General features: G+C 34.3%; 1 protein-coding gene across 1 annotated transcript in view; it reads right to left on the bottom strand.

Annotated features, from left to right (window-relative positions):
• GLDC (glycine decarboxylase) overlaps positions 1 to 13,640 on the bottom strand; it is a 104,401-nt gene that overhangs the window by 74,287 nt on the left and 16,474 nt on the right. Inside the window, 1 exon segment of the mRNA XM_051987547.1 lies at positions 5,260 to 5,395. Within this exon segment, the coding sequence (XP_051843507.1) occupies positions 5,260 to 5,395 (136 nt within the window).

Genomic DNA, 13,640 nt, shown 5'->3' with positions numbered 1-13,640 from the left:
AATCAACAGATTGAACACAGAAGCAATTATGAGACTCTAGCTGCCCTCTATTAAGCTAAACATTGAAAACACTTTAAAAATGTATAAAACAATGTCATTCTTTTCACTAAATTGATTGTTTTAGATATATTTTTTCATAATGTTATTTATATTAGAATGTAAAAAAATTAAATTTAAATGAATTAATAATTTTTAAGATGTAACTTTTCATTTATAATATGTTAAATATCAATAGATTTGACTCACATATACAAACACAAATAGGGTCTTCAATAATTTTTAAGAGTTTAAAGGGCCAAAAGTACCAAAATGTTTGAGAAGGCTGTATTAAAGAGTTCTCTAGAACTATGTAATAGAATGAGCACTGTACTAGTAGTACGGAAAGCTTGATTCTAATCCCACCTTAAGTGACATGTTTGTGTGACCTCATGCAAGTCATGACACCACTTTAAGCCACAATTACCTCCTTTATTTAAAAGGGGGTGCCCTATCATCAATCTTAATTTCCTGATTCAGACTTTACCCCTTATAACCTCACCGTGCAACTCTCCAAGAACTGAGGGAACAGGATATGAGCTGCAGAGAAAGGAGCTGCAACAAAAAGCAATATATCCAGAATAGGGAGAAAAAAAACTCTTGTATGAAAAATTGGGATAAAAATCTGATGTCCAAAATTTATAAGATATGATATAAATTCCTAATGCCTATTTTCTAGTTGTTAAACGGTCAAAGTATATAAACAACATTCTTGAAACTATCAACAAATACTAGAGAAATATATTTTTAAATTCCCTAATAATCAGAAAAAATACAATTTAAAACAACTGAAAGTCCACCTGACTCCTATCAAATTGGAAAAGATAATAAAAGATTACAAAATTCAGTGTAGCCATAATAAAAACAGGTGTGCTACTACACTATCAGTGAAAGTGTAAATTGGTCCAACCTTTTTGGAAAGCACTATGAAATGACAATTATAAAAAACATATCCTTTACCCAGTGGTCCCAATATTAGACAAATACCTCCCCCAAAAAAATACTACCAGTAGCATTATTTTCAAGGGCAAATAACTGGAAAAAACTAGAAGGTGGTTCTCTAGTTTTATTTCCAATTATTTGAGGAATGAATAGAAAGAGTATGATCTATGAAATAGTGACTATGAAGAATATAAAAGAAAAATAGAAGAATATATAAGGTGGTTGAGAAAAGAATACAGTACAGAAATAACAATATATACTGATGACAAATATGTGGTTAAAGACAAAAATAATAGCAACAAATTTATACTATACACACAATCAAGAAGAAAAACAAGGATGATGTGTTACAATGTTAAAGTACATGTCATAAAAGAGGCTCCCAGTATCCCTCACTAAACTTTGTTGGAATAAGTCTTTAAAGTAAGAAAGATACAAAAATGAATGTTACATAAGTTTTTCTTTAATTCATATTAAATCTACAAATGTATGTGTCCAAAGCACTTTTCTCATATAAATGTTACTGGAAACCCTAGTTGGTATAAATAGTTCTGTGAAAAAAATGTTGTTACTAAATATATTTTTCTTTCTAAAGCATAAAATATGAAATTATAATTAAAAATATTTATATGGGACAAGTGTAACTTTACCCAACTTTTTACTGTCATGATAATGGGTTCTTTTAGTAAGTAGAAGAAATATGGCTAATCAAATCCTTCATTCCAACAAGGGTTTATGTGCTTACTGTGTACCAGGCACTAAGTTTCACAAAAGACTCATTTTAATCTATGTGAATTTGCCCCAGCTTATTTGCTATTTTCGTATGTTCTAATGGATTTCATTTTTTCTTAGTATGGGCTCTGATTTTCTGCTGAAGAGCATAATAAAGTAAATAGTATTTGAAAACTTCCTTTCAATATGAAAAACTCAACAGTTTTATAAGTAAATAGCTGCTTATTTTTTCACTTATATACCTCAGGGTAGAAAGTGCTTAGTAAATCTTAAAACTCAGGGTTTTTTTTTTTTCTCCTAGAAACTCTAAATGCCCTATATCTTTTTTTTTAATTGACTCAAGAAATTCAAGACATTGAATTTAATCTTATAAATTGTCCAACAGATTATCAGACCCAAGGCCAGCCAAATTCTTCTCAGCCGCTTACATTATTATTTTAATTCATTCAATCCTTTAGCATAACTCCACAAAAAAAATGCTTAAGAACCCATAGGCATGTGTACTTTTAAATTATGGGTTTAAGCGACTTAAATAGAGCAAAAAAAAAATGGATAAAACCCTTAGTTTGTGGCCTATTATGCCTATATTACAACTGGCAATTTAAATGTAGCCTACAAGAGCACTGTTTTGCTTCCTAAATAGGTTTTTGGCTCCACTGAAACATCAAGACACTCAATATAGCATCTTCATTTACTTTAAAGTAATCAGTATTCCCCATCATTCTGCCTTAGGCTTTCCTTTAGAATTGGGAAGGGGAGGCAGCAAGGCATAAGCAATAACACCCCGGCTGCTATCCTGGAAACAAAAACTATAGACAAGCCAAGCAGCTTAAAAGGAAAATCCTCCTCCCACATACTTTCATGTCAGCTACTAAAAATTACAAAGCCTGAAATATTGGATTCCCATAACATCAAATCTTAGACTTGATAAATTTTGGGAGCTAACCAAATATTTGTGTCCTTTCGAGACTGAGTTATTCATTTATTTTCATGTCACGTCACCGGAATTTGTTAGTCCTGCTTCTATGGAAACCATTCAGAATTGTGATAATGTGAAGACTATCAGGAAACATGTGCAAGCATGCTACTCCACCTCCTCTCACAGGACAAAACTGTCCCCCAGTAACCCAGCTTTAGGAGAGCAAAGTGATGTGCTGTGAGATGCAAGGAGCCAGACGTGACTGGCAGCCAGGGGACAAAGGCATTTTCCTCTGAAATGTCAGTTTAAAATAAGTGAAGACACTCAGTCCGTGCTAGCAATATGGGGAATAATCTGTGTTGGAAGGCAGAAAAATACTGCTGGCCAGGATTTAAAACTGCTGAATCGGCACAACCCATCCATTGTCCTTGGTGAGATGGGTTTTTTAAAAAGAAGTAAAAAGGCAAGCCATTTGCTTTTGTAACAAAGCTTGGGGTTTAACTTCAAAGAAATAGCCAAGAAAGACCCTTATCAGCACATTCTCTCTCTCTGTCTGTCTCTGTTTCTATCTTTCTCTGTCTCTGTGCCTCTCTGTGTCTCTGTCTCTCTCTCTGTGTCTCTATCTCTCTGTCTCTGTCTGCCCCCCTTTCTCTGTCTTTATCTCTCTGCGCGTCCCTGTCTCTGCCTCTGTCTCTGTGTCTCTATCTCTTGGTCTCTGTATGTCTGTGTCTCTGTGTGTCTCTCTCTCTGTCTCTCTGTCTGTCTGTCTCTCTCTCTCTCTGTGTTGCTATCTTTCTGTCTTTGTCTGCCCCCCTTTCTCTGTCTTGATCTCTCTGCGTGTCCCTGTCTCTGCCTCTGTCTCTGTGTCTCTGTCCCTTGGTCTCTGTATGTCTGTGTCTCTGTGTCTCTCTTTCTGTCTCTCTGTCTCTGTCTCTATCTCTCTGCCTCTGTCTACCACCCCCCTTCTCTGTTTCTGTCTGTGTGTGTGTCTCTCTCTGTGTGTCCCTGTCTCTGCCTGTCTCTGTCTCTCTGTTTCTCTGTCTCTGTCTCTGTCTTACACACGCACACACACACACACACACACACACACACACACACACAAAATCTCTCTAAAACCTACCATTTCAGATAGCTATTTCAAACTTAATATTCTTGTAATTACTTTTCAGTAGAAAAAAAAATCTATCTAATAAAAACACATTGAGATAACTAACAGTCATTAACAAGCCACTTGGGTACCAAAATGGAAGGGTCTATCTCAGGGCCATCACTAGGAATTTTTGTTCCTAAGACAAGAATACGAAATACTAGTACAAAATTCGCAGTTTGAGGAGTAGGATGGGAAACACCATCCCCCTGAGGAAGTGAAGACACACCGAAGGTTATCAGCCAATGAGGAAGAGAGAAAAAGATAAAACCTTTGTAACAGTTTGTGCAGTTCAGAACTGTGCTTTTTTCTTGTCAGCACTCTATATTCAGTGTCCTGGGACAAAACCAAGGCCTCTATTGCCCAATCCTAATTACAGCTCTGTGTTGTATATTAGGTGATTAATATCTATGATCACATCATGAGACCGGGCTTAGATTAAAGATACCCACTGGTGCTCATAAAGAATCAATGGCAACCTTTGTAGAGCAGCTAAAAAACAATAATAGCAACAATAAGCAAAAACAGATTAAATCATAACATTTATTGCTTTAGTATTGAATCAGGAATTAGAAATGAGATTTCAGAAAGAATCTCTCTCTTTCTTCATGGATCAACTCAGGTACTGCCTCCTTTATGTTCCCCCACCTCCACCACCCCCCCAAAAAAAAATCAAGCTCTGAGTCTTCCTGGAATGGGGTAAATATAGAGAAGGATCCATCGGTATATATGGATGAGAAAGAATGGATCCCATGAACAGGAAAGCAACTCAAAATGTTTTGTCAACCAATGGTGAATAAGAAACCCATTTTCCTTTATGAAGGGCAGTATATGTGTATTAGTCAACTAAACACTTGTAGTATAAGAGCATAGTACCCAGTAACAGCCTTGATAGGCAACATGTCAAAAAAATTTAGATTAGTAGACTAGGAGAAGATATTCTTCTCCTGAGTAGAGATGGAGAGCTGGTCTCTTAGCAAATTACTTCACTTTTCTGAGTCCAAATCTGGCCTTGACTTACATTTACATGGACTTATACTTACTAACTGGGCAAATAATTTAACCTTTGTTTTCCTCAGTTTCCTCAGTTGTAAAATGAGGATAATAATAGCAACTCACAGAGTTGTTTTGAGGATCAAATAAAATAATATTTTCAATAAATAAATAAATAAGTGCTAGCAAATAGTAAGTACTATATAAATACTTATTTCTTTCCTTTCCCTTTCTTTCTCCCACCCCAATTCCAGTATCCTAGGATCTTCTAGCTCCCTTAGGAAGGATCTAATTTATCACTAACAACTTGGTTTGAATCAGCTTACTTTTCTGAGGATGTTTTATGTTTTTGAAGACTTTTTCTCTTTTTTTTTCCCAGCAGGAAAGTGGGAAAAAATGGAGAAAAAAATTGTTCATCTAAGATGACAAAATAAAATAATGATGGCAAAGGTGTTTACTGAATTTCAAAATTATTCAGAAAATACATTACCATCCTGCATTCTCCAACAAATTCCGGATGATGACCTGAGGTGCATAGCAGTTATAATAGCCCATGCCAATGTAGGACCGCCAGATTTTATTCTTGCTTGCAATATCATGCAGAATTTCAAGGATTTCATTTTCACCTGATTGGAAGAGAAGGAGAAATGTTAGGAATAGCCAATCAATCTTAGAAGGGAATGCTAATTATAATTTATGAAATCCTTATCTCATAGGTACTTTATGCAAAATCAGGAAACATATTAACTTAATCCATAAGGCAACAAGGAGCTATTTCCTGAGCCTCTAATAGAGGCCCAGTACACCAGAGAAAGAATACAAATGACAATTATCTGTTTTCCAAAATGAGAAGAGAACATAACAAAGTTGTCCTTATTAACAGAACATGAACCACACTATACCAGTGGTTTCAAGCTCAAATAGAAAAAAATCCCTCACTTGGTAACAGGTTAACTTAGAAAACCACAAATTAACATTATTTTACTTATTTTGTTAAACATTTTCCAATTCCATTTTAATCTGGTTGACTGCACTCCTGAATTTTGACACTTATGCTATTCATCTATCCCCCAAAATGTTTTGAACAGAATAAGAATTCAGCCAATTGTCAATAAATAAAAGCTTTCCCTTCTTGCACTTCACATAAACTTTATTTTGCACCTCTCAAAAGGATTATATATATATCATATATATATATATACACATATATATACATACACACACACACACACACACACACACACACACACACACACATATATATATATATATATATCATTCTCCAACTTGATATCCCAAGCTTATAAATCATGTTTAATTGAAATTTTGTATCTCCCCTAGTGCTCAGCAGACCATTCTGTATGCAGGAAATGTTTTATTGATTGATTGGTTGAATAAAGCCTCCAGTAATCTTATATTTTTCATTTTAGCCAGTAATTTCCATCTTTTCTTTCTCACCAGTTTAACTAGAATTCAGAATGGACTATTGTATAAATGATTTTTAACTTCCCAAAATGGAAATCATGAGACCACTGCTCTACCAATCACCGACCCTTGGAAAAATCACAAGTAGATCAAGACAATCAATAGTATAGGTTAAAAAATGTCAAGGGCCTGAACTTGAGTGATGGCTTTGTGACTGGAGAATAAGTATAAATATGAGATCTTTTGTGGAGGCAGAACCAATGAGACTTGGCAAGTCATTGAATGTGAGGAGTTAAGGAGAGGAACAAGCTGAAAATGATTCTAAGGTTGCAAACTTGAGTAGAAGGATGGTGATAGCCTTCATAAGAGTAGGGCAAGAAAAACATTTATTAATTGCCTACTATGTACCAAATACTGTACTAAGTGTTACATAAATCATGATGAGATCTGGCAATAGGGTGGGAGAGAATAGTGAACAAGAGAGAGATGTGGAAGTAGTTTCAATAGGGTTAGGCACCTGGAGGGGAATGAGTGACACAATTTCTCATATGACCTCAATTTCTTAATCTAGGAGCCTAGGATCCTATGAATGAGATAATAGAAATCAAAGCGTTTTCTAAACAGAAAAGTCTCATTTCCCAAATTATGTCCTGGGTTTTAACTCCATGAATACATAGTACATGCTTAATAAATGTTTTCAACAACCACTCAAAAAACAGATAAGCAGATCAAAGACATTTAAATAAAGGAAAGAATAGAATGTTGATCACTGCCTTATTTATGAAATCCAGAACTTAATAGAAAAACAAGCCTCCTGCCCATTAAAAAACGAGACATTCATTGTTAGACATGGCCAAAGAGCTTATTTGTCTTGCTTTATTGTATGTATTTATTACAAGTTACTCTATAGAGGCAGAAAGGAGACAAAAGTCAAAGCAATAGAAAGAGAGCATCTATAAAGCACTTTTAATTTTTTTTTATTTGGTAAATAGTATTCCTTTTTTCCAATTATATGTAAAGATAGTTTTCAACATTCATTTTTAAATAAGATTTTGAGTTTCAAATTTTGTCTCTCTTTTAAAAAAAAAAGTTATTTTTAAAATATACATTATTATTGAATTCAAGTTCAACTCCAATGTTTGGCCCCAGGAACAACTTTTTTTGTTTGTTTGTTTTTGCTGAGGCAATGACTTGCCCAGGGTCGCACAGCCAGGAATTGTTAAATGTCTGAGGCCACATTTGAACTCAAATCCTCCTGACTTGAGAACTACTGCTCTATCCACTGTGCAACCTAGCTGCCCCCAGAAACAACTTTTAAATAACTGGTATAAGCTAGATGGTATAGTGGGGAGAGTGCTGATTCTGAAGTCAGGAGGACTGAGTTCAAATTTAAACTCAGACAACTTCCTAGTTGTGTGACTTGGGGCAAGTCACTTAAGCCCAATTGTCTCAGCCAAAGGAAAAAAAAATTAAAGAAGAGCAGATTTTAATTTAACTTAGGAAGAACTTTTTTAATAATTAAAGCCCATCACATTCAATAATATAATGGAATGACTCATAGGTAGTTGAGTTCCTTTTCATTAAAGGTCTTTAAAGAGATTGTCAGTTCTTGTCAGATATTCCTATTCGGGCATATTCTAAAATAGATAATCTTTGAAAGCCCTTCCAATTATGCTTTGGGTGATTATATCTTTTTTCCCCTCCAATTCAGAGTATCTTTTGACCCTAAAAAAACCCTAGACCAAAGTCTTTTATAATGTGGCCATATTCTAATTATAGTATTTCCCAATATGTGCCCATTTCTCTTTTAAGGTTGTTCTTTGCACCTTCCAACAAATATGCCATATTCCCTCCTGCTTACTTGTAGACATTTTTCCAAGTAGATCTAAACAATGTGTTAACCTTGCTTAGAATGCTTCCACTTCTCTCTATTCAAATCATATTCACGTTCAGATCAAACCTACCTCTTTCAAGCTTGAAACAGTTTTTGATTTGGAGAGATGTAAGATACAGCAGAATCCGCATGGAATACAGTATCAGAATATTTGCCCTGAAGCTTTGATATTATCTTGTCTTCACTTCAATCAGAGATAATATTTGACCCATATCACAGAACTAGGAATAATCGGTAGATTTAGGTTGATGTAAAGAAAAACTTCTGCCAGAGACCATGTTCTTGAGGACATACCAGAGACCATGTCCTTGGAAACAGAAGACAAAGAGCTAAGAAGAACGTGACTATGAGTAGCAAACACCCTAAAATTCCTGAGATTAGATAATGTGTGTCCCAAGAAATCGGTCATCTCCGCCCAGGATCTAGATAACAGGTATACCCCAGGATGTCAGCCACACCTATGGTCCGACATTCTTCTCATTGCAACCCCCCACTCAGAAATCATATTTAATTAGACCCTCTTCATTCATTAAACTGAGACCTTACTCCATCTCAACTTGTCTCCCTCCTCATTTCTAACCCCATCCCTTTTCAGGCAATAGCCTCACAGACAAATATCCAGCCTCAGGACCCACACTTTGATGACCTGGTGGACAGGTCAAACTTCCTAACAATTAGAGCCTTCTAAAAGTAGAATTGGTTTCTCTGGGAGGCAGTATGTTGCCCATGCTTCCACCACAGGCCCTCCCCACTAGCCTAGAGGCTCTGATGTTGTAATGCAGAAAGGATCCCTATTCAGGTAAAGAACTAGAAGTCCCTTCCAACTCAAATTCAAAGAAAAAACTTCACCCTCTAGGCCAATTTCCTCATCCATGAGAGGAAAACAATAACACCTGTATTACTTCCCTCAAAAGGTTGAGGATTAAATAAGTGTTTGTAAAGCACTAAGAAAATATCAGTCACTTATTAAGGTAATCTCAATTCTGCTTTTATTCCTAAAATGTCTTAAATTGTTTTAAATTTTAAATTGTTTTCCAAATCGTTTTGGAAGCAGATGGGGATGTCTTAAATATTTAATATATAATCCAGTTTTGCTGTGAAATCAGCCTGTTCAACTCTCATTATAGAAGGGGTTGTTTACCCAGAACTTTAGACTTAAACATAGACAATTACTTAAAATGCTTACTTTTGGTTTTTGTCTTTCATTTCCCAATGTAAGTAGTTTCTGGTTAGTCAGGAAAGGCATAATACGATTTTATTATTAACAACAGCAGAAATAAGTCCCACCTAGAAACCTCTTTTAATTTAGCATATTAATTTACTTAAGTACTTGAGCAAAAGGTGCTGTATTAATTTACTGATACATGAAGCCATTGAATGTCACTCATCATTCATTATTTTTATTCATTCAATAAACACTGTGTACTTATTCTATAAAGAACTTTGTCATATTAATTAGTCTCTGTCTCTCTACCTTCCTATGAACAACAGAATAATTAGAGGCTCCATTTGTATCTAATTATGAAGAGAAAAACCATCATCTTAACCTTGATCTTATATTGTTTTCAATAGCAAAAAAAATTCTACAACCCAAATTAGAAAAAAGCCCAAGATATACGGATCAGAGCCATTGTTTTAAGGATACTATTAACCCCATTAAATTCAATTTGAATATCATTAACCTGTTAACTACCTCCCTGCCCCCTAATTTCTCCCCTTTCCTCACAAGGGGAACTCATGGGGAATTAATTCCAAACAGATGTGTCTTTATGCCAGACTGGATTAAAGAAGTTGGCTGATTCATAGGCCTCTGATTTCCGCTCCTCCTTCCAGTAAGTAAATAGGGCATGTGACTGGCCACCAGACAGACACTCATCCTTGGGAGAATTCTTGCCTGGTTTCAGGGATTGCTGGCTAATACAAAGGAAGTTTAAGAATCTCAAGACATTGTCAGAGGAGGCAAGCTGCTAACTTATCCACGCAGGGATCATACAGGAAAAACACAAGGATCACTTCCCAACTGGTATAGCAAAATATCATTTTCTCATCTGAAGGCAGGAGTAATGCAGAAGCACCCCAGAAAAGGCAGAAAGTAGCATCCTATACTATAGTAGGGTCAGCTGTAATTAGACTTCAAGGAGTGATTGATTTTGTCCACACTAAAACCCAGAGACAAAAAGTCAGGTTTAAATCTTGGAAAAAATTAAGTTGAATTTTGTTTTTTGACATTTTTTTACATATGTTATCAAAGCTATCTGTTGTAGGTTTTGAAGAGTTAGCTTTCTCCAAATGCAAACCCCCAAAATTGCATGAACAAAATATGATCTCATATATATGTATTATTTCTCTATATGTATACTAAAATGCACATTTTTTTCCACCAAACAATAAGCATTAGTGAACTATATCACTGACCTTTAACTTTTAATTATTTTCATTCAAATTCAAAGAACATAATTTTATTTTATTCTATGTTGAACTTTACTCCCATCTCTTTCCATCTGAAAACCAAATGCTTTCCTTTAAACCGTTTTTTCCCCTCTAGTTCCAATTAGAGCTACAAAACCTGCAGAGAGGCTGTATGATGTACTGGATTGGGAGCCATAAGACAAGCTACAAGTTTGCTCTGGGCAAACTGTTTTGAGAATCAATTTCCTCAGCAGTGAAACATGTAGAATAGTATTAGCCCTGTATGTGTCATGAGGTTACTTCACAGAAAGTCATTTGTAAAATACAGAGTGCTACATATGGGTGGTTGCCATTATTATTGGTAGGCAATTTTAATTTGGAGACAAATATCAAATAACTATCTTCATTAAAAGTAAGAGAGGTGGAAAAGAGTTTTCCTCAAAAGTGAATTTATTCATCAACCAATGGAGCAGCTGTCTTGACCACATGATTTTTTTGGATCATTGTGTAATATAATCAGAAAAGAGCACTGGTTTTAGGATCAATGACAATTCCAAAAGACTCATGATGAAAAAATGTTCTTTACTACACCCAGCAAAAAAACTCTGGGATATGACTATGAACCATTACATAGAATTCCCAATCCCTCTATTTTTGTCCGCCTGCATTTTTTATTTCCTTCACAGGCTAATTGTACACTATTTCAGAGTCCAATTCTTTTTTGTACAGCAAAATTACTGTTTGGACGTGTATACTTATTTTGTGTTTAATTTATACTTTAACATATTTAACATGTATTGGTCAATATGCCATCTGGGGAGGGGGTGGGAGGAAGGAGAAGAAAAACTGGAACAAAAGGTTTGGCAATTGTCAATGCTGTAAAATTACCCATGCATATAACTTGTAAATAGAAAGCTATAATAATAATTTTTAAAATCTTCTTTACATCTAGAAAGAGAACTGATGAACTCTGAATGCAGATTGAAGCATTTTTTTGCACTGTCTTTTTTTGTTTGTTTTTTGTGATATGGCTAATATGTTTTGCATGGCTTCACATATATAATGGGTATTATGCTGCTTACCTTTTCAATGAGTGAATTTTTTTAAAGAATGTTTAAAAAAATAGAAACCACATTAGATTTGAAATTAAACAAAGTTTAACTCTAATAAACATTTATCAATCATCTGCTATGTGCAAGACTCTGTGTTAAGTGCTAGGAATGCAAAGAAAACAATGAAATCAATTTTGCCTTCTCCATATACTCCAAATATTTATAGCGATACTTTTTTGATAGCTAAAACTTGAAAATAAAGTAGACAGTAGGCCTAGCAATAGGAGGAATGGCTAACAAACTCTGATTCCTAAATATGATGGAATATTATTCTGCTATAAGAAATTATGTATATGATAAATACAAAAAAGCAGGAAAAGAGCTAAATACCTATATGAACTGATGCAGAGTAAAGTAAACAAAGCCAAGAAAACAATATATATAATAACTGCAACAATGTAAATGGAAGAACAATGACACACCAAAAAATCCAAAGTAAATGTATCAAAATCATAAAAATCAAGTGGATCTCAAATGAAAAGCTATGTGAAAAAACCTTAAACTTACTCTTTTATGGAGATGAGAAGTCCATAGGACATATTTTGGGATTTTTTTTCAATATATTGATCACTTTATTGACTTTTTTCCTCTCTAAAAATAATTTGTCATATGGAATAATACTCTAGGAGGAGTAGAGGGAGATATACCTAAGATATCACAATGATCACAGTAACAAAAATATAAAATATCAATTAAAAATTTATTTTAAAAAAAGAAATAGATCTCACCTAATAATATAATGTAATATAAGACTGTACATAGTATAACATATATATACAGATAAATAAATATGAGCTATTTTGAGATGTATGAGAACCCAGGGTGCCTTCCCAGAGAGAATGACAATAGAGCTGAGCCTTGACCAAAAAAAAAAAAAAAATTATGGGAAATGGATGAGGAGATAGTACATTTCAGGTTTTGAGTACTGATGGGGGGGAGAAAGCATAACAAGTTAAAACAACCTGAGGCAGATAATGGAATGTTCAGTTTGGAGAATAGCTACTAATCAGATTTGGTTTGGATTTGGAGTTCAGGAAATATTGTATATGATTTGGAGGGTATCATTTTACTTCTCTGGTGTCACTTTTCTCTTCTAAAAAAATGAGGGTGCTAGATCAGCAACAACATAGCTAGGACATTCAAAGCTATCATTAAACTTTCCAAAGCTCTTCATATGGCTTATCTCATTATTTCAATGGTCTACTGGTAAGTCAAATCTATTACAGTGGTTTATGGCCTACTGACCTATACTAACAGGGCTATCACTAATATTTTACCCAGTTTTATCCTTCCTCAAAATTTCATCAAAATCTGAGAATGAAAGCTGAATTCCTATAATCCTCTCATAGAAGTCAAAATTCACCTTTTTAAAAAAATTTGCTAAAAGCCTCCAATTCAGATTTTTTTTCATGTATTGATTATATAAAGGAAAGGAAAAACTACACCAATTCAAAAATCAAAAGTAAATATTGCAAAATTATAAAGAAGAAGCATAGAAAGACAAGATGAGAGGTTGCTCCCAATCCCCCCTTTCACAAAGATACAACTTCTCTGTGTTTTTAGATTTTTTTCAATATGTTGATCAGTTGTGCTGATTTTTTTTCCCTTTTCATTTTTCGAGCTTTAAAAATACTATTTGTTATATGGAATAGCTCTTTGGGAGGAAGGGGGAAAGATATTAGGACGAACTATGATGATGTAAAAAAACAAAAGACATCAATAAAAACTTTTTAAAACACATATTAATTTTGTGATCAGTAATAGTCTCTAGTTCATCTTTGGTCACAAATTTCGATGAACTAGAGACTATTACCGATCACAAAATAGAAAATTTTGATTATATCAAATTAAAAAGCCTTTGTACAAACAAAACTAATGCAAACAAGATTAGAAGGGAAGCAACAAACTGGGAAAACATCTTCACAGTTAAAGGTTCTGACAAAGGCCTCATTTCCAAACTATATAGAGAACTGACTCAAATTTATAAGAAATCAAGCCATTCTCCAATTGATAAATGGTCTAAGGATATGA

This window comes from Antechinus flavipes, chromosome 1 (genome assembly GCF_016432865.1).
Source record: "Antechinus flavipes isolate AdamAnt ecotype Samford, QLD, Australia chromosome 1, AdamAnt_v2, whole genome shotgun sequence".
Lineage (NCBI taxonomy): Eukaryota > Metazoa > Chordata > Mammalia > Dasyuromorphia > Dasyuridae > Antechinus > Antechinus flavipes.
This window is presented reverse-complemented; position numbering and strand designations above follow the sequence as displayed.